The 24,734-nt window shown below is 43.3% G+C and overlaps 2 protein-coding genes and 1 long non-coding RNA gene across 3 annotated transcripts in view; 2 read left to right on the top strand and 1 right to left on the bottom strand.

Annotated features, from left to right (window-relative positions):
• Window positions 1–289: 289 nt before the first annotated feature.
• LOC146420429 (V-type proton ATPase subunit S1-like) lies at window positions 290–16,773 on the top strand (the record flags this gene model as incomplete). Its single annotated transcript, XM_085048285.1, has 6 exons — window positions 290–330; window positions 1,302–1,384; window positions 3,546–3,814; window positions 4,823–4,870; window positions 9,562–9,793; window positions 16,468–16,773. Coding segments are annotated over 6 exons (883 nt in total), but the record flags the coding sequence as incomplete, so codon positions are not given.
• A 394-nt stretch (window positions 16,774–17,167) lies between these two features.
• On the bottom strand, window positions 17,168–17,879 carry LOC146420428 (uncharacterized). The gene is made up of 4 exons (XR_014849148.1): window positions 17,832–17,879; window positions 17,625–17,657; window positions 17,503–17,535; window positions 17,168–17,185 (listed from the first exon to the last, which is right to left on the bottom strand). It is a non-coding gene; the product is annotated as an uncharacterized LOC146420428 (long non-coding RNA).
• Window positions 17,880–21,402: 3,523 nt separating this feature from the next.
• The window catches only part of LOC146420427 (protein FAM50A), a 29,761-nt gene continuing 26,429 nt past the window's right edge, over window positions 21,403–24,734 (top strand). The window contains exon 1 of the mRNA XM_085048282.1: window positions 21,403–21,631. Coding sequence (XP_084904408.1) covers window positions 21,521–21,631 — 111 coding nt within the window. The 5' untranslated portion in view covers window positions 21,403–21,520. The remainder of the gene's footprint in view (window positions 21,632–24,734) is intronic.

Genomic DNA, 24,734 nt, shown 5'->3' with positions numbered 1-24,734 from the left:
CCCCATAGAAACCCCACAGAAACCCCAGAGAAACCCCCTAGAAACCCTATAGAAACCCCCTAGAAACCCTATAGAAACCCCATAGAAACCCCACGGAAACCCCATAGAAACCCCACAGGAACCCCATAGCTCTATAGAAACCCCAGAGGAACCCCATAGGAACCCCATAACCCTACAGAAACCCCACAGAAACCCCACAGAAACTCCACAGAAACCCCATAACCCCATAAAAACCCCACAGAAACCCCACAGAAACCCCATAAAAACCCCATAACTCTGTTCTCTGCAGCTCCAGCCTGCTGAGCCCCAGGGAGGTGCTGAGCAGCAACGGTGAGCAACTGGGAGAACTGGGAGAGACTGGGAGGTGGATTTGGGGTCACTGTGGGGTGGTTTGGGGTCTATGGGGTGATTTGGGGTCTGTGGGGTGATTTGGGGTCACTATGGGATGGTTTGGGGTCACTATGGGATGGTTTGGGGTCATTATGGGGTGATTTAAGGGGGAATTTGGGAATTTGGGGTCATTATGAGGTGATTTGGGGTCACTATGGGATGGTTTGGGGTCATTATGGGATGATTTGGGGTCTGGGGGGTGGTTTGGGGTCATTTTGGGGTGATTAGGGGTCACTATGGGGTGGTTTGGGGTCATTATGAGGTGATTTGGGGTCACTATAGGATGATTTGGGGTCATTATGGGATGATTTGGGGTCTGTGGGGTGATTTGGGGTCACTATGGGGTGATTTGGGGTCTCTGTAGGGCAGGTTTGGGGTGAATTTGGGGAATTTGGGGTCAGTTTTGGAGTGAATTTGGGATATTTGGGGTGGATTTGGGGTATTTGGGGTGAATTTGGGATATTTTGGGGTCATTTTTGGGGTGAATTTGGGGTATTTTGGGGCAGTTTTTGGGGTGAATTGGGATACTTTGGAGTAATTTTCGGGGTATTTTGGAGTCTGTTTTGGGGTGAATTTAGGGTCAGTTTTGGGGTGAATTTGTGGTTAGTTTTGGGGCAGTTTTTGGGATGGAACTGGGGTGAATTTGGGATATTTTGGGGTGAATTTGGGATCAGTTTTGGGGTGAACTTGGGGGATTTTGGAGCAGTTTTTGGGGTGAATTTGGGGTAATTTTGGGGGATTTTGGGGTAATTTTTGGGGTGAATTTGGGGTAATTTTGGGGTGTTTTGGGGTAATTTTGGGGTGTTTTGGGGTAATTTTTGGGGTGGATTTAGGGCAATTTTTGGGGTGTTTTGGGATCATTTTTGGGGTAATTTTTAGGGTAATTTTGGGGTAATTTTGGGATTTCCCAGATGCCGTTTTGGGTGAAGTTCTGCAGTTGCTGCAGGAAGAGCAAATTCCATATACAGCAATGCTGAGCGCGGCCAGCGAGCCGGTGAGTGACCACTGAGTGACCAACTGACCAGTGAGTGACCAACTGACCAGTGAGTGACCACTGAGTGACCACTGAGTGACCATGAGTGACCACTGAGTGACCACTGAGTGACCACTGAGTGACCACTGACCAGTGACTGACCAGTTACTGACCAGTGACTGACCAGTGAGTGACCAGTGACTGACCAGTGACTGACCAGTGACTGACCAGTGACTGACCAGTTACCCCAGTGACTGACCAATGACTGACCAGTGACTGACCAATGACTGACCAGTGACCCCAGTGACCGCCCAGTCCCATCCCAGTTCAACACCAGTGACTGCCCAGTGACCCCAGTGACTGACCAGTGACTGACCAGTGACTGACCAGTGACTGACCAGTGGCTGCCCAGTGACCCCAGTGGCTGCCCAGTGATTGACCAGTGACCCCAGTGACTGCCCAGTGATTGACCAGTGAGTGACCAGTGACCCCAGTGAGTGACCAGTGACTGACCAGTGACCCCAGTGACTGACCAGTGACTGACCAGTGAGTGACCTCAGTGACCCCAGTGACTGACCAGTGACTGATCAGTGACCCCAGTGACTGCCCAGTCCCATCCCAGTTCAACACCAGTGACTGACCAGTGACTGACCAGTGTCCCCAGTGACTGACCAGTGAGTGACCAGTGTCCCCAGTTCAACACCAGTGTCCCCAGTGTCCCCAGTGACCCCAGTGACCGCCCAGTGCGATCCCAGTTCAACACCAGTGATTGACCAGTGACCCCAGTGACCGCTCAGTGATTGACCAGTGACCCCAGTGACCCCAGTGACTGCCCAGTCCGATCCCAGTTCAACACCAGTGACTGACCAGTGACTGCCCAGTGACCCCAGTGACCCCAGTGACTGACCAGTGACCCCAGTGACCCCAGTGACCCCAGTGACTGCCCAGTTACTGACCAGTGACTCCAGTGACTGCCCAGTGACCCCAGTGACCGCCCAGTACCCACTACCAGTCACCAGTGACTGACCAAGTGACCACCAGAGACTGACCAGTGACTGACCACTGACCAGTCAGTTCAACACCAGTGATCCCAGTGAGTGACCAGTTAGGGATCAGTGAGTGACCAGTGACCCCAGTGAGTGACCAGTGAGTGACCAGTGAGTGACCAATGACTGACCAGTGAGTGACCAATGACTGACCAATGACTGACCAGTGAGTGACCACTGACACCCCAGTGAGTGACCAGTGACTGACCAGTGACTGACCAGTGACTGACCAGTGACTGACCAGTGACCCCAGTGAGTGACCAGTGACCCCAGTGACCGCCCAGTCCCATCCCAGTTCAACACCAGTGACCCCAGTGACTGACCAGTTAGGGACCAGTGACTGACCAATGACCAGAGAGTGACCAGAGAGTGACCAGAGAGTGACCACTGAGTGACTACTGAGTGACCATGAGTGACCACTGACCAGTGAGTGACCACTGAGTGACCATTACCCCTTTACTTTCCCCTTCATTTCCCTTTTTCCCATTTTTTTCCCATTTTTTCCCATTTTTCCCATTTTTTTCCCATTTTTTTCCCATTTCCCCCCAATTTTTGGGTTCCCCCTAACGTCTCCCTTTTCCCCCAAATTTCCATTTCCCCATAACTATTTCCCCTTTATTTTCCCTTCATTTCCCCTTCCTTTCCCCCTTTTTTCCCCTTTATTCCCCAAATTTCTCCCTTTCCCCCCAAATTTTCCCTTTTATTCCCCTCAAATTTCTCATTTCTCCCCAATTTTCAGTTCCCCATAACCTTTTTTCCCCATTATTATTTCCCCCACAGTTCCCAGGGGGTCTGGGGGATTCCCTGGGGGATTCCCTGGGGGTTTCCCCATAACTATTACCCATTTATTTCCCTTTTCCCCCCAATTTTTGGGGTTCCCCCATAACATTCATTTCCCCATTATTTCCCCCGCAGGTTCCCAGGGGTCTCGGGGGTTCCCTGGGGGATTCCCTTGGGGTTTTCCTGGGGATTCCCCATAACCATTTCCCCATTTATTTCCCATTTATTTCCCCATTTTCCCCCCAATTTTTGGGGTTTCCCCCCTAACCTCTCCCCCAAATTTCCCCCCAAATTTCTCATTTCTCCACAGTTTTTGGGGTTCTCTCTAACCTTTTTTCCCCTTTATTTCCCCACAGGTTCCCAGAGGTCTGGGGGATTCCCTGGGGGATTCCCTGGGGGTTTCCCCGCCCTTCCCCCGCCGCTCCCTGCTGGGGTTCCCCCCGGGGGTCTCCCCCGCTGCCCCCCCCCTGCGCTGGCCCCCCCAGGGTGACCCCAAAATGCTGCTGTGGGCTCAGAACCTCTCGGTGTGGTTTGGGGGGCAACACCAGGACCTGACCCCCCTGACCTTCGGGGAGGGGGCGACCGTGGAGCTGGGGGCTTCATCCTGGAGCCCCCAGGAGGCTCGGTGAGATTTGGGGGATTTTTGGGGGGATTTTGGGGGTCCTAGAAGGGATTTGGGGGTTTTAAAGGGGATTTGGGGGTGCTAGAGGAGGTTTTGGGGTGTCATCCTGGAGCCCCCAGGAGGCTCGGTGAGATTTGGGGGGATTTTGGGGGGATTTGGGAGGATTTGGGGGTTTTAAAGGGGATTTGGGGGTCCTAGAGGAGGTTTTGGGGCTTCATCCTGGAGCCCCCAGGAGGCACAGTGAGATTTGGGGGTCCTAAATGGGATTTTTTGGGATTTTGGGGTAATTTTGGGGGCTCCCAGAAGGGATTTGGGGGTTTTAAAGGGGATTTTGGGGGTCCTAGAGGAGGTTTTGGGGTGTCCTCGTGGGGCCCCCAGGAGGCTCGGTGAGATTTTGGGGAAATTTGGGGAATTTTGGGGGGATTTGGGGTAATTTTGGGGCTCCTAGAGGGGATTTGGGGGTTTTAAAGGGGATTTTGGGGTCCTAGAGGAGGTTTTGGGGGTCCTTGTGGAGCCTCCAGGAGGCTCGGTGAGATTGGGGGTCCTAAATGGGATTTTTGGGGGATTTGGGGGTCCTAGAAGGGATTTTGGGGTCCTGGGAGGGATTTTAGGGGAAGTTTTGGGGTCCCAGAGGGGATTTTGGGGGCATTTTTGGGGTCTTAAAGGTGGTTTTGGGCTGTTTTTGGGGTCCTGGGGATGGTTTTGGGGTAATTTTGGGGTTTTTTTGGGATATTAAAGGTGTTTTTGGGATGATTGGGAATTTTAGGGGTCTTGGGGATATTTTTGGGGTAATTTGGGTTTTTTTTGGGGTCCTAAAGGTGTTTTTGGGGTGATTTGGAGTTTTTGGGGTAATTTTGGGGTGATTTGGGGTAATTTTGGGATGTTTTTGGGGTCCTAAAGGTGTTTTTGGGGTGATTTGGAGTTTTTGGGGTAATTTTGGGGTGATTTGGGGTGATTTTGGGGTAATTTTGGGGTGATTTGGGGTGATTTTGGGATCTCTTCTCCCCCCAGGTTTGTCCTGCAGTACAAAGAGGTTTTTGGGAAAACTTTGAACATCACGTGAGTGATTTGGGAAAATTTGGGGCAATTTGGTGATTTTGGGGGATTTTGGGGATTTTGGGGGATTTTGGGTCCCTTTGGGGTTTTAAGGGGCAACTTTTGGGGCTCCTGAGGTACTTTTTTGGGGTCATTTTGGGGCAATTTTTGGGGTCTCTGACTCCTCAGTGCCCCCCAGGCTGAATTTTGGGGTCTTTTTGGGGTGAGGATTTCACTTTTTGGGGTTTTTTGAAGTCAGGATTTCAGTTTTTGGGGTTATTTTGGGGTTTTTTGGGGTTTTTTGGGGTTTTTTGGGGCAAAGATTTCAATTTTTTGGGTCATTTTGGGTTTTTCAGGGTCTGGAATTTCACTTTTTGGGGTTTTTTAAGGTTGGGATTTCATTTTTTTGGGGTAATTTTGGGTTTTTTGGGGCAAAGATTTCCCTTCTCAGGGTCTTTTTGGGATTTTGCTTTTCACGGTTCTTTTGGGGTTTTTTGGGGTGGGAATTTCACTTTTTGGGGTTTTTTTTGGGGCAAAAAATTCACTTTTTGGGGTCATTTGGGCTTTTCTAAGGCAGAAAATCCACTTTTTGGGGTTTTTTCAGGTGCAGATTTCACTTTTTGGGGTTTTCTGGGGTGAGAATTCCACTTTTCAGGTTTTTTCTGATGTGGAAATCTCATTTTTTGGGCTTTTTGGTGTGGAAATTTCCCTTTTTTTGGATTTTTTTGGGGCAAGGATTTCAAATTTGGGTTAATTTTTTGGGTTTGGGGATTTCAGGTTTTTGGGTTTTTTGGGGTGAGGTTTTCAATTTTGCGTTGATTTTTTTGGTTTTTTTGGGTGAAGATTTCACTTTTTGGGGTTTTTCTGGGTTGGGAATCTCATTTTTTGGGTTTATTTTTGGGTTTTTCAGGTTGGGAATTTCACCTTTTGGGTTTTTTTGGGGCGAGGATTCAATTTTTTGGGGTTTTTCAGAGTGAAGGTTTCACTTTTTGGGGTAATATTGGGGATTTTTGAGGTGAGGATTCCACTCTTTGGGGGTTTTTGGGGTCATTTTGAGGTTTTTTGGGTTGGGAATTTCACTTTTTGGGGTTTTCTGGGGAAGAAATGTCTTTTTTTTGGGGTTATTTTGGGTTTTTTTGGGTCGGGAATCTCACTTTTTGGGGTTTTTGGGGTTTTTCTGGTCGATGATTCCACTTCTTGGGGTCATTTTGGGGTTTTCTGGGTCAGGAATTCCTTTTTTTGGGGTTTTTTGAGGCGAGGATTTCAAATTTCATGTTCATTTTTGGCTTTTTCACGTCAATAATTCCTGATTTCCTGTCTCAGGGTTATTTGGGGTTTTTTTGGGGCAGGAAATTCACTTTTTTGGGGCTTTTCTGGGTTGGGATTTCACTTTTTGGGGTCATTTTGGGGTTTTCTGGGGTTGGGATTTCAATGTTGGGGTTATTTTTGGGTTTTTTGGGTCAGGAGTTTCACTTTTTGGGATTTTTTGGGGTTGGGAATTTCACTTTTTGGGGTTTTTTAGAGATTTCATTTTTTGGGGTAATTTTGGGTTTTTTCAGGTCAGGAATTCCTCTTATTGGGGTTTTTGGGGTGGGAATTTGACTGTTTGGGGTTTTTTGGGGTAAAGATTTCAATTTTGGGGTTTTTTTGGTTTTTCAATGAAAAATGAAATTTGGGAATTTCATTTTTTGGGGTGTGGATTTCACTGGTTTTGGTTTTTTGGGGCAGAAAATTCACCCTTTGGGATTTTTTGTGTCAGAAATCTCACTTTCTGGGGTCATTTTAGGGTTTTTCAGGGTGGGAATTTCACTTTTTTCTATTTTTTTGTGTTTCCTGATCACAAATCCTCATTTTTCCTCATCCCCCAGGTTCCTCTCCTGGTTTTTTTGGGGTCATTTTGGGGTTTTTCAGGGTGGGAATTTCAGTTTTCTTTGTTCTTTGAGGTGAGGATTTCACTTTTTGGGGTTTTTTTTGGTATGGAAATTAATTACCATTAATTACCATTAATTTTTTTGGGCTTTTTGGTGTGGAAATCTCACTTTTTTGGGGTGCAAATTACACTTTTTTAGGGTTTTTTGGGTCAGGAATCTCAATTTTTGGGATTATTTTGGGGTTTTCCTGGTTGGTGATTCCACTTTTCGGGGTCATTTTGAGGTTTTTTGGGTTGGGAATTCCATTTCTTGGGGTTTTTCAGGGTTGGAATTCCATTTTTTTGGTCCATTTTTCTATTTTTCCCCACCAAAAATCCCATTTTTCCCTCTCTCTCCAGTTTCCTGCTGCGTCTCTCCTGGTTTCCCATCTCGGGGTTATTTTGGGTTTTTTTGGGTTGGGAATCTCACTTTTTGGGGTCATATTGGGGTTTTTGGGGGTCAGGAATTCCATTTTTTGGTTAATTTTTGGGGTTTTTTCGGGTCAGAAATTCTGTTTTTTGGTTAATTTTTGGGGTTTTTTTTTGTTTTTTTGGGTTTTTTTGGGTCAGGAATTCCATTTTTTGGTTAATTTTTGGGGGTTTTGGGGTTTTTTGGGGTTTTTTGGGTCAGAAATTCCATTTTTTTGCTTTATTTTTCTGTTTTCTGGTCACAAATCCCATTTTTCTCTCTCTCTCTCAGTTTCCTCCTGTGTCTCTGCTGGTTTCCCATCTTGGGGTTTTTTTGGGGTCATTTTGGGGTTTTCCAGGGTGGGAATTTCAGTTTTCCTTATTTATTGAGGTGAGGATTTCACTTTTTGGGGTTTTTTTGGTATGGAAATTAATTACCATCAATTTCCATCAATATTTTATTAATTAACATCAATATTTTGGGCTTTTTGCTGTGGAAATCTCACTTTTTTGGGGCACAAATTTCACTTTTTTAGCGTTTATTGGGTCAGGAATCTCATTTTCTGGGGTCATTTTGGGGTTTCTGGGTCGGGAATCTCATTTTTTTGCTTTATTTTTCTGTTTTCTGGTCACAAATCCCATTTTCCCCTCTCTCTCCAGTTTCCTCCTCTGTCTCTCCTGGTTCTCTGTCTCAGGGTTATTTTGGGTTTTTTGAAGCAGGAACTTCACTTTTTGGGTTTTTTTGAGTAAAGAATCTCATTTTCTGGGGTCATATTGGGGTTTTTTGGGTCAGAAATTCCTTTTTTTGGTTGATTTTTTGGTTTTTTTGGGGATTTTTGGGTCAGAAATTCCATTTTTTGGTTAATTTTTGGGGTTTTTTGGGTCATTTTGGGGTTTTTCGGGTCAAAAATTCCATTTTTTGGTCAATTTTTCATTTTTTCCCTCTCTCTCCAGTTTCCTGCTCCGTCTCTCCTGGTTCTCAGTCTCAGGGTTATTTTGTGTTTTTTGGGTTGGGAATTTCACTTTTTGCATTTTTTGGGACGGGGATTTTGAATTTTGCTATCATTTGGGCTTTTCTGGGGCACGAAATTCACTTTTGGGGTTTTTTTTGTGTCAGAAATCTCACTTTTTGGGGTCATTTTAGGGTTTTCTGGGTCAGAAATTCCATTTTTTTTGTTGATTTTTGGGTTTTTTGGGGTTTTTGGGGTTTTTTGGCTTAGAAATTCCTTTTTTTTTGCTTTATTTCTCTATTTTTCCCACTAAAATCCCATTTTCCCCTCTCTCTCCAGTTTCCTCCTCCATCTCTCCTGGTTCCTGTCTCAGGGTTATTTTGGGTTGGGAATTCCACTTCTTGGGGCTGTTTGGAGGTTTTTTGGGTTGGGAAATCTCCCTTTTTTGAGTCATTTTGGGCTTTTCTGGGGCAGGAAATTCACTTTTTGTGGTTTTTTGAGTTGGGAATCTCACTTTCTGCAGTTTTTTGGGTCAGAAATTCCTTTTTTTTTTTTTGCTTTATTTTTCTTTATTTTTCCCACCCAAAATCCCATTTTTTCCCCCCAAAAATCCAATTTTTCCCACCCAAAAACCCCATTTTTCCCCCCAAAAATCCCATTTTTCCCACCCAAAATCCCATTTTTCCCACCCAAAATCCCATTTTTCCCACCCAAAATCCCATTTTCTCCCCATTTTCCCAGCTTCCTGCTCCGTCTCTCCTGGTTTCCTGTCTTGGGGTTACTTTTGGGGGTTTTTTGGGTCAGAAATTCCATTTTTTGGTTAATTTTTGGGGTATTTTGGGGTCATTTTGGGGTTTTTCGGGTCAGAAATTCAGTTTTTTGGTTAATTTTTGGGTTTTTTTGGGGTCATTTGGGGGTTTTTTGGGTCAGAAATTCCATTTTTTGGGTCAGAAATTCCATTTTTTGGGTCAGAAATTCCATTTTTTGGGTCAGAAATTCCATTTTTTCCGGTCAGAAATCCCATTTTTGGTTAATTTTCCCAGCTTCCTGCTCCGTCTCTCCTGGTTTCCTGTCTTGGGGTTACGTTTGGGGGTTTTTTGGGTCAGAAATTCCATTTTTTGGGTCAGAAGTTCCATTTTTTGGGTCAGAAATTCCATTTTTTGGGTCAGAAGTTCCATTTTTTGGGTCAGAAATTCCATTTTTTGGGTCAGAAATTCCATTTTTGGTTAATTTTTGGGGTCTTTTGGGGTCATTTGGGGGTTTTTCGGGTCAGAAATTCAGTTTTTTGGTTAATTTTTGGGTTTTTTTGGGGTCATTTGGGGGTTTTTTGGGTCAGAAATTCCATTTTTTGGGTCAGAAGTTCCATTTTTTGGGTCAGAAATTCCATTTTTTGGGTCAGAAATTCCATTTTTCGGGTCAGAAATCCCATTTTTGGTTAATTTTCCCAGTTTCCTGCTGCGTCTCTCCTGGTTCCCCGTCTCTGCTCGCCACTGGTTCTGGCTGGAGGAGCTCAGGGTGACCCTTGGGGACAATCCTGCTGCCCGCTTTGGGGTCCCAGGGGCTGCTGCCCCCTCCCCCCTGGGCTGGAGCTGTGCACAGCTGGAGAGCCCTGGGGGGCTGCTGCCCCTCCCCCCCCTGGAGAGGGCAAACAGCTGGAGGGTGAAGATCCTGGGGCTGCAGGTAACCGAAAATATCCCAAAATATTGGGGGAAAATAGGGGATATTGGGGAAAAAAAGTGAAATATTGGGGAAAAAACTTGAAATAATGGAGGAAAAACCTGAAATGTTGGGGAAAAATGTGAAATATTGGGGGAAAATACATGATATTGGGGGAAAAACCCAAAATATTGGGGGAAAAATGTGAAATATTGGAGGGAAAACCCAAAATATTGGGGGAAAAATGTGAAATTTTGGGGGAAAAAAATGAAATGTTGGGGAAAAAACGTGAAATATTGGGGGGAAAAACCCAAAATATTGGGGAAACCAAAGAGCCTGGGGGGCTGCTGCCCCTCCCCCAGCAGAGAGGGCAAACAGCTGGAGGGTGAAGATCCTGGGGCTGCAGGTAACCAAAAAATGGGGAAAAAACCTGAAATGTTGGGGGAAAATATGGGATATTGGGGGGAAAATCCCACTGAGGGGCTGCAGGTAACCGAAAAATGGGGAAAAAACCTGAAATGTTGGGGGAAAATGTGAAATATTGGGGAAAAATGTGAAATTTTGGGGAAAAAAAGTGAAATATTGGGGGAAAATACATGATGTTGGGGGGAAAAACCCCAAAATATTGGGGAAAATATGGGATATTGGGGGAAAAATGTGAAATATTGGGGGAAAATATGGGATATTGGGGGAAAAATGTGGAATGTTGGGGGAAAAAAATGAAATGTTGGGGAAAAAATGTGAAATATTGGGGGAAAAACCCGAAATGTTATGGGGGAAATGGAAAATATTGGGGGAAAAACCCAAAATATTGGGGAAACCAAAGAGCCTGGGGGGCTGCTGCCCCTCCCCAGCAGAGAGAGCAAACAGCTGGAGGGTGAAGATCCTGGGGCTGCAGGTAAAACCCCAAAAATCCCAAAATGTTGGGGGAAATGTGAAATATTGGGGAAAAAATGTGAAAAAACCTGAAATATTGGGGGAAAAAAGAGGATATTGGGGGCAAAAATGGAAATATTGGGGAAAAAATGGGAAATATTGGGGGAAAAATATGAAATATTGGGGGAAAACCCCAAAATATTGGGGGAAAAATGGGAAGTATTGGGGAAAAAACCCAAAATATTTGGGAGAAATCCCAAAATGTTGGGGGGAAATGTGAAATATTGGGGAAAAAATGTGAAAAAACCTGAAATATTGGGGGAAATTACAGAATGTTGGGGAAAAATCCTGAAATATTGAGGGAAAAATGGGAAATATTGGGGAAAAACCCAAAATGTTGGGGAAAAACCAAAAATAATGGAGGAAAAACCTGAAATGTTGGGGGAAAAATGTGAAATATTGGGGGAAATCCCACTGAGGGGCTGCAGGTAAACAAAAATTGGGGAAAAAAACTGAAATATTGGGGAAAAAAACCAAAATATTGGGGGAAAATCCCAAATATTGAGGGAATAACCGGAAATATTGGGGGAAAAATATTGAAATGTTGGGGAAAAATATGAAATATTGGGGGAAAATGTGAAATATTGGGGGAAAGAAATGAAATGTTGGGGAAAAAATCTGAAATAATGTGGACAATCCCAAAATATTGGGGGAAAAATGTGAAATGTTGGGGAAAACCCCAAAATATTGGGGGAAAATACAGGATATTGGGGGAAAAAATGGAATTTTGGGGGAAAAACCTGAAATGTTGGGGAAAAAATGAAATATGGGGGGAAAATGTGAAATATTGGGGGGAAAAAATGAAGTATTGGGGGAAAAACCCAAAATATTGGGGGAAATTACAGAATGTTGGGGAAAAAACTGGAAAAACCTGAAATATTGGGGAAAAACGTGAAATGTTGGGAGAAAACCCCAAAATATTGGGAGAAAATATGGGATATTGGGGGGAAAAACCTGAAATATTGGGGGAAAAATGAAATATTGGGGAAAAAATGAAATGTTGGGGAAAAACCTGAAATATTGGGGAAAAATCCCGAAATATTGGGGGAAAATACGGGATATTGGGGAAAAAGCCTGAAATATTGGGGAAAAATGTGAATATTGGGGGAAAAACCCAAAATATTGGGGGAAAAACCTGAAATATTGGGGGAAAATCCCATTGAGGGGCTGCAGGTAACCGAAAAATGGGGAAAAACCCCAAAATATTGGGGAAAATATGGGATATTGGGGGAAAAATGTGAAATATTGGGGGAAAAATACAGGATATTGGGGGAAAAAATGGAATATTGGGGGAAAACCTGAAATGTTGGGGAAAATATGGAGATATTGGGGGAAAAAACCTGAAATATTGGGGAAAAACCTGAAATGTTGGGGGAAAAAAATGAAATATTGGGGCAAAATAGGGGATATTGGGGGAAAAATGTGAAATATTGGGGGAAAAACCCAAAATATTGGGGGAAAAATGGGAAATATTGGGGGAAAAACCTGAAATACTGGGGAAAAATCCCAAAATATTGGGGGGAAATAGGGGATATTGGGGAATAAAAATGAAATATTGGGGAAAAAGCTGAAATGTTGGGGAAAAACCTGAAATACTGCAGGAAAACACCCGAAATGTTATGGGGGAAGTGGAAAATACTGGGTGGGAAACCCAAAAATATTGGGGGAAACTTGAAAATATTGGGGGAAAATGTGAAATATTGGGGGAAAAATGAAATATTGGGGGAAAATATGGAATATTGGGGGAAAACCCCAAAATATTGGGGAAAAAAGTCTGAAACGTTGGGGGAAAAATGTGAAATATTGGGGAAAACCCCAAAATATTGCGGGAAAAATGTGAAATATTGGGGGAAAATACATGATATTGGGGGAAAATCCCAAAATATTGGGGGAAAATATGGGATATTGGGGAAAAAACAAGATGTTGGGGGAAAATATGAAGTATTGGGGAAAACATGAAATATTGGGGGAAAAACCCAAAATATTGGGGGAAAATCCCATTGAGGGGCTGCAGGTAACCGAAAAATGGGGAAAAACCCCAAAATGTTGGGGGAAAATATGGGATATTGGGGGAAAAAATGAAATATTGGGGGAAAAACCGAAATATTGGGGGAAAACCTGAAATGTATGGGAGGAAACTGAAAAATATTGGGTGAGAAACCCAAAAATATTGGGGAAAAACTTGAAAATATTGGGGAAAAATCCCAAAAATATTGGGGAAAAAATGAAATATTGGGGAAAAAATCTGAAATATTGGGGAAAAAACTCGAAATATTGGGGGAAAATACAAAATACTGGGGAAAAACCAAAAATCTTGGGGGAAAATCTGAAATATTGGGGAAAAAAATGAAATATTGGGGAAAAAATTAAATATTGGGGGAAAACCTGAAATATTGGGGGAAAAACCCTATAATTTGGAAGGAAATCCCAAAAATATGGAGAAAAATCCCATTGAGGGGTGCAGGTAACCCAAATATTGGGGAAGAAAAATGAAATATTGAGGAAAAAACCCGAAATATTGGGGAAAACCCAGAGTGTATGGGAGGAAACTGATAAATATTGGGTGAGAAACCCAAAAATATTGGGGAAAAACTTGAAAATATTGGGAAAAACCCCAAAATATTGGGGGGGAAATGAAATATTGGTGAAAAAATCTGAAATGTTGGGGGAAAAATGGAAATATTGGGGGAAAACCCCAAAGATGTTTGGGAGAAAGGAAAACTATTGGGTGGAAAACCTGAAAATATTGGGGAAAAAATTTAAAATATTTGGGGAAAATCCCAAATTATTGGGGGAAAAACCTGAAATCTTGGGGGAAAAAAAATGAAATATTGTGGGGAAGAATGAAATATTGGGGAAAAAACTGAAATATTGGGGGAAAAACTTGAAATTTTGGGGAAAAAAATGGAATGTTGGTGAAAAACCAGAAATATTATGAGGGAAATGGAAAATATTGGGTGGGAAACCCAAAAATGCTGGAGGGAGACCAAAGAGCTGCAGGTAATTCTCATTTTACTAATAGTTTGTAATTTAAAATTCTGTTTATTTTAGCATGTTATTTGTTCTGTAATTTTGTTTATAATTCGTATATTTTTTAAAAAATAATTTTGATGTTTTTTGCCATTTGCCCCTCCCCAGATCCAAGGGTTCAATGTGTCCAGTGGAGTTTTTAATAATTTTTTTTTTTTTAAAATACATTTAATATTTATAATTTTTTATTTTCTCCCCCCAGATCCAAGGATTCAACGTGTCCAGTGGAGTTTTTTACACTTTATATTTCTATAATTTCTTCTAATAATTCTAATAATATTTCTAATTTTAAAATACATTTAATTTTAATTTATTTTATTTTTGTTCCCCCCCAGATCCAAGGGTTCAACGTGTCCAGTGGAGTTTTTTACATTTCTTTAATTTTTCTAATAATTCTAACAATATTTTTTATTTTAAAACACATTTAATATTTATAATTTATTTTTAATTTTCCCCCAGATCCAGGGATTCAACGTGTCCGGCAGAGTTTTTTAATTTTTACATTTCTACAATTTTTTCTGATAACTCTAATTGTATTTCTAATTTTAAAACCTGTTTAATTTTAATTTTATTTTATTTTATTTCCCCCCCAGATCCAGGGATTCAACGTCTCCGGCAGAGTTTTTTAATTTTTACATTTCTACAATTTTTTCTAATAATTCTAACAATATTTTTTGTTTAAAAACACATTTAATTTATATAATTTATTTTATTTCCCCCCCAGATCCAAGGGTTCAACGTGTCCAGTGGAGTTTTTAATTACATTTCTGATTTTAAACTATATTTAATATTTATAATTAATTTTTATTTTTCCCCCCAGATCCAAGGGTTCAACGTGTCCTGTAGAGTTTTTTATTAATTCTAATAATATATTTTATTTAAAAACATATTTAATTTCAATTTTATTTTATTTTATTCCCCCCCAGATCCAGGGATTTAACGTCTCCGGCGGAGTTTTTTCTAGTTCTTTAATTTTATATTTCTGTAATTTCTTCCAATAATTGGAATAATATATTTTATTTTAAAATACATTTAATAATTTTAATTTTATTTTATTTTCCCCCCAGATCCAAGGGTTCAACGTCTCCTGTAGAGTTTTTTAATTTTTACATTTCTACAATTTTTTCTGATAACTCTAATTATAATAATACTCTTTATTTTCAAATATATTTAGTTTTTATTAAAATATTTATTAAATATTTCATTAAAAATATATGTATATTTTTTTTCCCATTTCCCCCCCAGATCCAGGGATTCAATGTCTCCGGCAGAGTTTTTTACACTTTATATTTCTATAATTTCTTTTCATAATTCTAATAATATATTTTATTTTAAACTACATTTAATTTTAATTTTAATTTTTATTTTCCCCCCCCAGATCCAAGGGTTCAACGTCTCCGGCAGAGTTTTTTACACTTCATATTTCTATAATTTCTTCTAATAATTCTAATAATATTTCTAATTTTAAAATACATATAATTTTAATTTTAATTTTATTTTCCCCCAGATCCAGGGATTCAACGTGTCCAGTGGAGTTTTTAATTTACATTTTTACAATTTTCTCTGATAACTCTGACTATATTTCTAATTTTTAAAATACATTTAATAATTTTAATTTTATTTTATTTTATTTTATTTCCCCCCCCAGATCCAGGGATTCAACGTCTCCGGCGGAGTTTTTTACACTTCATATTTCTATAATTTCTTCTAATAATTCTATTTTTATTTTAAAATACATTTAATATTTATAATTTATTTTATTTTTCCCCCCCAGATCCAAGGATTTAATGTGTCCGGCTGAGTTTTTAATTACATTTCTGATTTTAAACTGTATTTAATTTTAATTATTTTTTATTTTTGTCCCCCCAGATCCAAGGGTTCAATGTCTCCGGCAGAGTTTTTTATTAATTCTAATAATATATTTTATTTTAAAACATATTTAATTTTAATTTATTTTATTTCCAGATCCAAGGGTTCAACGCCCGTGGAGTTTTTTACATTTCTTTAATTTGTATATTTCTACAATTTTTCTAATAATCCTAATAATATTTTTTATTTTAAAATACATTTAATATTTATAATTTATTTTTATTTTCCCCCAGATCCAAGGATTTTAACGTCTCTGGCAGAGTTTTTTAATTTTTACATTTCTATAATTTCTTCTAGTAATTCTAATAATATATTTTATTTGAAAATACATTTAATATTTATAACTTTTTGGTTTTGTTTCCCCCAGATCCAAGGATTCAACATGTCTGGCAGAATTTTAATTTTTACATTTCTACAATTTTCTGTGATAACTCTGACTATATTTCTAATTTTAAAATACATTTAATAATTTTTATTTTATTTTATTTTTCCCCCCCAGATCCAGGGATTCAACGTCTCCGGCGGAGTTTTTTACACTTCATATTTCTATAATTTCTTCTAATAATTTTAATAATATTTCTAATTTTAAAATACATAGAATTTTAATTTTAATTTTTATTTTTCCCCCCCAGATCCAGGGATTCAACGTGTCCAGTGGAGTTTTTTAATTTTTACATTTTTACAATTTTCTCTGATAACTCTGACTATATTTCTAATTTTAAAATACATTTAATAATTTTAATTTTATTTTATTTTTCCCCCCCAGATCCAGGGATTCAACGTGTCCGGCAGAGTTTTTAATTACATTTCTGATTTTAAACTACATTTAATTTTAATTTTTATTTTTACTTTTCCCCCCCCAGATCCAGGGATTCAACGTGTCCGGCGCAGTGTTCGGCGCAGCCTCGGACTGTTCCACGTTCTTCACGGCGGGGGGGTGGATGGGTTTGATCTCCTGCTCGCTGCTGCTCTGGGGTTTCCTGCTGGGGATTTCTGTCCTGCTGGGGCTGCAGCCCATGGATCGATTCGATGATCCTCGAGGGCCTCCTCTGCCCGTGCCCCTGGGGGAGTGAGAACACTGCCCAAAATTGGGGGAAATCCACCCAAAAATACCCTGAGAAATGGGGGGGAATTGCCCTGAAATTTGGGGGAAATCAACCTGAAAATGGGGGAATTTGACCCAAAAATACCCTGAAAATGGGGGAAAAATGTGAAATGTTGGGGAAAAATTTGGAGAGAAATTGCTGAAAAAAATTGGAGAGAAATTGCCCCAAAAATGGGGGAAATCACCCCAAAAAGGGGATTTCTGTCCTGCTGGGGCTTCAGCCCATGGATCGATTCGATGATCCCCGAGGGCCACCTCTGCCCGTGCCCCTGGGGGAGTGAGAACACTGCCCTAAATTGGGGGAAATCCACCCAAAAATACCCTGAAAACATCCTGAAAAATGGGGGAGGATAACCTGAAATTTGGGGAGAAATTGCCTGAAATTTGGGGGAAATCAACCTGAAAATTGGGAGGGAACAGCCTGAAAAATGGGGGAAATGGACCTAAAAAATGGGAGAAATTGACCCAAAAATACCCTGAAAAAATGGGGGGGAATAACTTGAAATTTGGGGAGAAATTGCTGAAAAATTGGAGAGAAATCACCCCAAAAATTGGGATTTCTGTCCTGCTGGGGCTGCAGCCCATTGGATCATTTTGATGACCCTCGAGGACCACCTCTGCCCGTGCCCCTGGGGGAGTGAGAACACTGCCCAAAATTGGGGAAAATCCACCCAAAAAATGAGGAAAATCCACCCAAAAATACCCTGAAAATTGGGGGGGAATTGCCCTGAAATTTGGGGGAGATCGCCCTGAAAAATGGGGGAATTTGACCTAAAAAATGGGGGAAATTGACCTAAAAAATGGGGGAAATTGACCCAAAAACATCCTGAAAAATGGGGGAGAAATTGCCTGAAATTTGGGGGAAATCGCCCCGAAAACTGGGGGAAGTCAACCTAAAAAATGGGTAAAATCGACCTAAAAAATGGGGGAATTTGACCCAAAAATACCCTGAAAAATGGGGGCGATAGCCTGAAATTTGGAGAGAAATTGCCTGAAATTTGGGGCAAATTGACCTAAAAAATGGGGGAATTTGACCCAAAAATGGGGGAAATCGACCTAAAAAATGGGGGAAATCAACCCAAAAAATGGGGGATATCAACCTAAAAAATGGGAGAAATTGACCTAAAAAATGGGGGAAATTGACCCAAAAACATCCTGAAAAATGGGGGAGAAATTGTCTGAAATTTGGGGGAAATCGCCCCAAAAACTGGGGGAAGTCAACCTAAAAACTGGGGGAAATTAACCTAAAAAATGGGAGAAATTGACCCAAAAATACCCTGAAAAAATGGGGGGGAATAACCTGAAATTTGGGGAGAAATTGCTGAAAAATTGGAGAGAAATCACCCCAAAAATTGGGATTTCTGTCCTGCTGGGGCTTCAGCCCATGGATGGGTTTGATGATCCCCGAGGGCCACCTCTGCCCGTGCCCCTGGGGGAGTGAGAACACTGCCCAAAATTGGGGAAAATCCACCCAAAAATACCCTGAGAAATGGGGGGGAATTGCCCTGAAATTTGGGGGAAATCACCCTGAAAAATGGGTAAAATCGACCTAAAAAATGGGGGAAATTGACCCAAAAATACCCTGGAAAATGGGGGGGTAGCCTGAAATTTGGAGAGAAATTGCCTGAAATTTGGGGCAAATTGACCTAAAAAATGGGGGAATTTGACCCAAAAATGGGGGAAATCGACCTAAAAAATGGGGGAATTTGACCCAAAAATACCCTGAGAAATGGGGGAGAAATTGCCTGAAATTTGGGGGAAATCGCCCCAAAAACTGGGGTAAGTCAACCTAAAAAATGGGGGAAATTGACCTAAAAAATGGGGGAATTTGACCCAAAAATACTCTGAGAAATGGGGGGGGATAACCTGAAATTTGGGGGAAATCAACCTGAAAATTGGGGAGAAGTTGCTCTGAAATTTGGGGGAAATCGACCCAAAAAATGGGGGAAATCGACCCAAAAACGTCCTGAAAACATCCTAAAAAATGAGGGGGAATTGCCCTGAAATTTGGGGAGAAATTGCTCTGGAAAATGGGGGGAAATGTCCTGAAAATTAAGGGAAATCGACCCAAAACCATCCTGAAAAACAGGGTGGAGCAGCCTGAAAATTGGGGAGAAATTGCTTAAAATTTGGGGGAAATCCACCCAAAAACACCCTAAAAACATCCTGAGAAATGGGGAGAAATTGCCTGAAATTTGGGGGAAATCACCCTGAAAATTGAGGGGAAATTGCTTAAAATTTGAAGAGAAATTGCTCCAAAAATTGGAGAGAAATTGCCCTGAAAATTGGGGAAATCGATCCAAAAAATTGGAGAGAAATTGCTCCAAAAATTAGGGAGAAATTGCCCTGAAAACTGGGAAGAAATTGGAGAGAAACACCCCGAAAATTGAGGAGAAATACCCAAAAATGTGGAGAGAAATGTGCTGAACATTGAGGGGAAATTGCTTAAAAATGGGGGAGAAAAGTCCTGAAAATTGGAGAGAAAAACCCCAAAAATCTGGGAGAAATCCCTTTAGAAATGGAAGAAATTCCCCCCCAAAATCTGGGAGAAATCCCCTAAAAAACGGCAGAAATCACCCCAAAAATTGGAGAGAAGTCGCCCAGAATTTGGGAGAAACATCCTGAAAAAATTAGCAAAACTCCCCCAAAAAGTCTGGGAGAAATTCCTCAAAAATTGGGCAGAAATTACCTACAAATGGGAGAGAAATCACCCAGAAATCGGAGCAAAATCCCTGAAAAAATGAGGAAAAAATCCCATGAAATTGGAGAGAAATTCCCCCAAAAACTGGAGGAAAATCCCCCAAAAATCTGGGAGAAATTCTCCCAAAATCAGGTTAAAATACCCCAAAAAATCCTGGAGAAATCACCCCGAAATTGGGGGAAAATCCCCCAGAATTAGGGAAAAATCCCCTAAAATTCAGGGAAAATCCCCCCAAAATTGGGAAAAATCCCCCAAAATCAGCAGATTCTCCCCCTCAGCCCCCAAAAATTTTGGGATCACCCCTTCCCTCCCTTATTTATTGTCTGTGTTGTGTGAATAAAAACCGGAAACCCAAAAACCCCAAAAATACCCCAAAAAACCCTAAAAAACCCTAAAAAACCCTTTAAAAACCCTGTAAATAACCCCAAAAAGACCCTAAAAAAATCCCTTCAAACCTCTGAACGGAGTGGGCGTGGTCAATGGGGGCGTGGCCAAGCCGAGCCAATCAGAGCGGAGGATCTCGCTGGGGGAGGAGCCAATAGGGGCGTGGCGCTGGAAGGGGGCGGGGCGAAGCGAGGGGATTGGACCAATCAGGGTGCGGCAGTGGGAAGGGGGTGGAGCTAAGGAGGTGGGCGGAGCCTAAGACTGGGTGTGGTCAGCAAAGGGGTGGGGTCAAGGTGGGTGGGGCTGAATGGGGGCGGGGCTAGTGCAGGGTGCAGCCAATGGGGAGGCGCCAATGGGGGTGTGGCCTAACAGGGGGCGTGGCCAAGGTGGCTCAGAGCCAATCAGCAGCGAGCGGGGGGGCGGAGCTAACTTCAGAACCAATCAGCATCGAGCAGGGGGGCGAAGCTAACTTCAGAACCAATCAGCATGGAGCAGGGGGGCGGAGTTAACTTCAGAACCAATCAGCAGCGAGCAAGGGGGCGGAGCTAATGGGGAATTAAGATCACTAATTAACCTAACGGGGAATTAAGCAGGGAGGAAGGGGCGGAGCTAATTCTCTTCCCAGCCAATCAGCCGCGAGGAGAGAAGAGGAGCTAATGAGGACTTTCGCTCATTAATTAAACCGCGAGGAAGGGGCGGAGCTAGCTCCGTTGGCAGCCAATCAGCATCGAGCAGAGGGGCGGAGCTAAGGAGCAATTAAGTTCGTTCATTAGGCTAAAGCAGAATTAAAAGAATGAGCAAGGGGCGGGGCTAACGCTGGCTGGAGCCAATCAGCATTGAGCAGGGGGGTGGAGCTAAGGAGGGCAGAGAGCAGTGGGCGGAGCTAACGCAGTTCAGAGCCAATCAGCATCGAGCAGTGGGCGGAGCCAACTGTATTCCCAACCAATCAGCAGCGAGCAGGGGGGAGGAGCTAATGAGGGATGGAACCAATTAGAGGAGTGGCGCTAATGAGGAATTAAACAGCAGTGGGCGGAGCTAACTTCAGAACCAATCAGCATCCAGCAATGGGGAGGAGCTAATTCCATTCCCAACCAATCAGCAGCGAGTAGAGAGGCGGAGCTAACGAGGCTTAATTAACTATTAAGCTAATGCCTAATTAAGCAGTGAGGGCGGGGCTAACTCTTCAGAGCCAATCAGCAACCAGCAAGGGGTGGAGCCAAGGCTGTCTGCAGCCAATCAGCAGCGAGTAGAGAGGTGGAGCTAATTAGGAATTCAGCTCATTAATTCGGCTAAAGCAGAGTTAAATAACGAGCCAGGGGCGGGGCTAACTCTGTTCTGAACCAATCAGCAGCGAGCAGGGGGCGGAGCTAACTAGGGGCGGAGCTAAAGCTGTTCTGAACCAATCAGCAGCGAGCATGGGCGGGGCTAAAGAGGGGAGGTGCTAAAGGGGGCGGAGCTAAGGCAGGCGCGGTGGGCGGAGCTAACTTACCTCCCAACCAATCAGCACCGAGCAGGGGGCGGAGCCAAACCTCGGCCGAACCAATCCGCTCCTCTCGCCGCTCCGGGTGGGCGTGTCCTCCCCGCCAACCAATCCCCGCCCGGCAGTGACGCACTTCCGGCGCCGCGCGCACTTCCGGGTTCTCTCCGCCCGGAGCCTCCGGAGAGCTGCAAACCCTAAAAACCCCAAAAAACCCCAAAAAACCCCAAAAAACCCCAAAATTCAGCCATGGCGCAGTACAAGGGCGCGGCGAGCGAGGCGGGCAGAGCTCTGCAGCTGATGAAGAAACGCGAGCGGCAGAGAGAACACATGGAGCAGCTGCGGCAGAGGATCCAGGAGGTGAGATTTGGGGAAATTTGGGGGAAATTTGGGGTTTTTAGGGGATTTGGGGGGTTTGAGGGGTTTGGGGATTTTGGGGGAAATTGGGGAAATTGGGGGTTTTGGGGCAAAGGGGGGATTTGGGTATTTTGGGGTTTTAGGGGGTTTTGGGGCGTTTTGGGGATTTAGAGGATTTGGGGTTTGGGAGGTAAATTGGGGGTTTGGAGGGTTTTGGGGGTTTGGGGATATCAGGGGATTTTGGGGGAAATTGGGGCATTTGGGGGTTTTGGGAGATTTTGGGGGTTTGAGGACTTTGGGGGATTTTGGGGTTTTGGGGGCTTTTGGGGGAAATGGGGGAATTGGGTGGTTTTGGGGATTTGGGGGTTTTAGGAGGTTTGGGGGATTTAGAGGATTTTGGGGCTTTGGGGAAATTAGGGGATTTTAGGGATTTTGGGCCATTTGGGGTTTTGGGAGATTTTGGGGCGTTTGAGGACTTTTGGAGGATTTTGGGGTTTTGGGGGCTTTTGGGGGAAATGGGGGAATTGGGTGGTTTTGGGGATTTGGGGGTTTTAGAGGTTTTGGGGGATTTAGAGGATTTTGGGGCTTTGGGGAAATTAGGGATTTTAGGGATTTTGGGCCATTTGGGGGTTTTGGGAGATTTTGGGGCGTTTGAGGACTTTTGGAGGATTTTGGGGTTTTAGGGGGTTTTGGGGATTTTGGTGTTTGGGGGATTTAGAGGATTTGAGGGTTTTGGGGGAAATTTGGGGAATTTGAGGGGTTTGGGGATATTAGGGATTTTGGGGAAATTGGGGGGATTTGGGTATTATTTGGGGTTTTGGGATTTTGGGGTTTTGGGGGATTTAGAGGATTTGGGGGGTTTGGGGGAAGTTTGGGGGTTTGGGGAAATTAAGGGATTTTAGGGATTTTGGGGCATTTGGGTGTTTTTGGGGATTTGGGGATTTGGAGACTTTTGGGGGATTTTTGGGGTTTTAGGAGATTTAGAGGATTTGGAGGTTTTGGGCTTGGGGGGATTTTGGGGGATTTTGGGGTTTTGGGATTTATTGGGGCAGTTTGGGGATTTTGGGGAGTTTGGGGGCTCTGGGATGTTCTGGGGTTTGGGGAGGTTTTGGGTTTATTGGGGTTTTTGGTGTTTATTGGGGCATTTTGGGGTTTTGGGCTCCTGGGGTCTTGGGGTGTTTGGGATTTGGAGCTTTGGGGTTTTGGGGTTTCTTGGGGTTTGGGGTGTTTTGGGGGAATTTGGGGGTTCTGGGGTTTGGAGGTCTTGTGGTTTATTGGGATTTTTTGGGCTTTATTGAGGTATTTTGGGGATTTTGGGCTCCTGGGGGTTTTGGGGCTTCCTGGGGTTGGAGGAGGTTTGGGGCTTTTGGGGTTTTTTGGGCACTTTGGGGGATTTGGGGTGGTTTGGGGTCTGTGGGGAATTCGGGGCTCCTGGGGAATTTGGGGTTTCTTGGGCTTTATTGGGAATTTGGGGTTTCTTGGGAATTTGGGGTTTATTGGGAATTTGGGGTTTATTGGGAATTTGGGGTTTTTTGGGTCACTTTGGGGATCTCCAGGTCTGGAGGGATTCCTGGGGTTTGGTGACTTTTGGGGTTTTTTGGGGGATTTCCTGGGAATTTGGGGCTCCTGGGATTTTGGGATTCCAGGGATTTGGGGATTTTGGGGTTTATTGAGGCTCTTTGGGGATTTGGGATTTGGGGTCTCCAGGTTTGGGGCGATTTGGGGGTTTTGGGGGTGTTTGGGGTTTGAGGAGCTTTGGGGGTTTTGGGGTTTATTGAGGCACTTTGGGGTTTTTGGGGGTCCCAGGGATTTGGGGGTTTTGGGGTTTATTGGGTCAGTTTGGGGATTTGGGGGATTTGGGGTTTCTTGGGGCACTTTGGGATTTTGGGGTTTTTGGGGCACTTTGGGGTTTTTGAGGTTTTTGGGGCATTTTGGGGTTTTTGGGGCATTTTGGGGATTTTGGGGTTTATTGAGGCATTTCGGGCATTTTGGGGTTTTTGGGGCACTTTGGGGTTTTTGAGGTTTTTGGGGCATTTTGGGGTTTTTGGGGCACTTTGGGATTTTGGGGTTTTTTGGGTTGTTTTGGGATTTTGGGGCTGCTGGGGTTTGGGGGTTTTGGGGTTCACAGCTCTGGGGGTTTTGGGGATCCCCAAATCTGGGGGATTCCTGAGGATTTGGGGTTTTTTTGGGGCACTTTGGGGCTCCTGGGGGATTTTGGGGTCCTGAGATTTTAGGGGAAATTTCAGCTTCCCAGATCTCAGGGAATTCCCAAACTCTGGGGAGGATTTTGGGGCTCCTGGGCTTCTTTTGGGGTGATCTGCTGCTTTTGGGGTCTCAGGATTCTCTCAGATTTGAGGCTCCTGGATGGGATTTTTTTGGGGTTTCAGCATTTTGGGGAGATTATTTTAGGGTCTTAGGGGTTTTGGGGCTTTTTTGGGAGTCCTGGATGGGATTTTTTGGGGTCCCAGGTGGGTTTTTTGGGGTCCTGGATGTGGTTTTTTTGGGGGTTTCAGGATTTTGGGGAGATTATTTTGGGGTCTCAGGCTTTTAGGGGTTTTTTTCTGGGGGTTCTGTGTAGTTTTTTGGGGTCTCAGGGTTTTGGGGAATTTTTTTTTTGGGATCTCCTGGGTGAGATTTTTTGAGGTTTTAGGATTTTGTGGGATTTTTTTGGGGTCCCAGGGAGGTTTTTTTGGGTGTCTTGGATGGTTTTTTGGGGTCCCAGTGGGGTTTTGGGAGGTCCTGAGTGTGTTTTTTTTGGGATTTCAGGAGTTTGGGGAGATAATTTTGGGATCTCAGCGTTTTAGGGGATTTTTTGGGGGATCCTGGATGGGATTTTTTGGGGGTTCAGCATTTTGAGGTGATTATTTTGGGGTCTCAAGGTTTTGGGGAACTTTTTTTGGGGTCCTGGGGGGATTTTTTTGGGGTCTCAGGGTTTTAGGGGCTTTTTTTTGGGGTCCCAAGGAGGTTTTTGGGTCTCCTGGGTGGATTTTTTGAGGTTTCAGGATTTTGTGGGATTTTTTTGGGGTCCCAGTGGGTTTTTTTGGGGATTTCAGGAGTTTGGGGAGATTATTTTGGGGTCTCAGGGTTTTAGGGGATTTTTCTGGGG

This window comes from Lichenostomus cassidix, unplaced genomic scaffold (assembly GCF_008360975.1).
Source record: "Lichenostomus cassidix isolate B80296 unplaced genomic scaffold, HeHo_3.0 HiC_scaffold_885, whole genome shotgun sequence".
Taxonomy (NCBI): domain Eukaryota; kingdom Metazoa; phylum Chordata; class Aves; order Passeriformes; family Meliphagidae; genus Lichenostomus; species Lichenostomus cassidix.
Note: the sequence above shows the minus strand (reverse complement) of the source record. Positions and strands in the feature narration are given on the sequence as shown.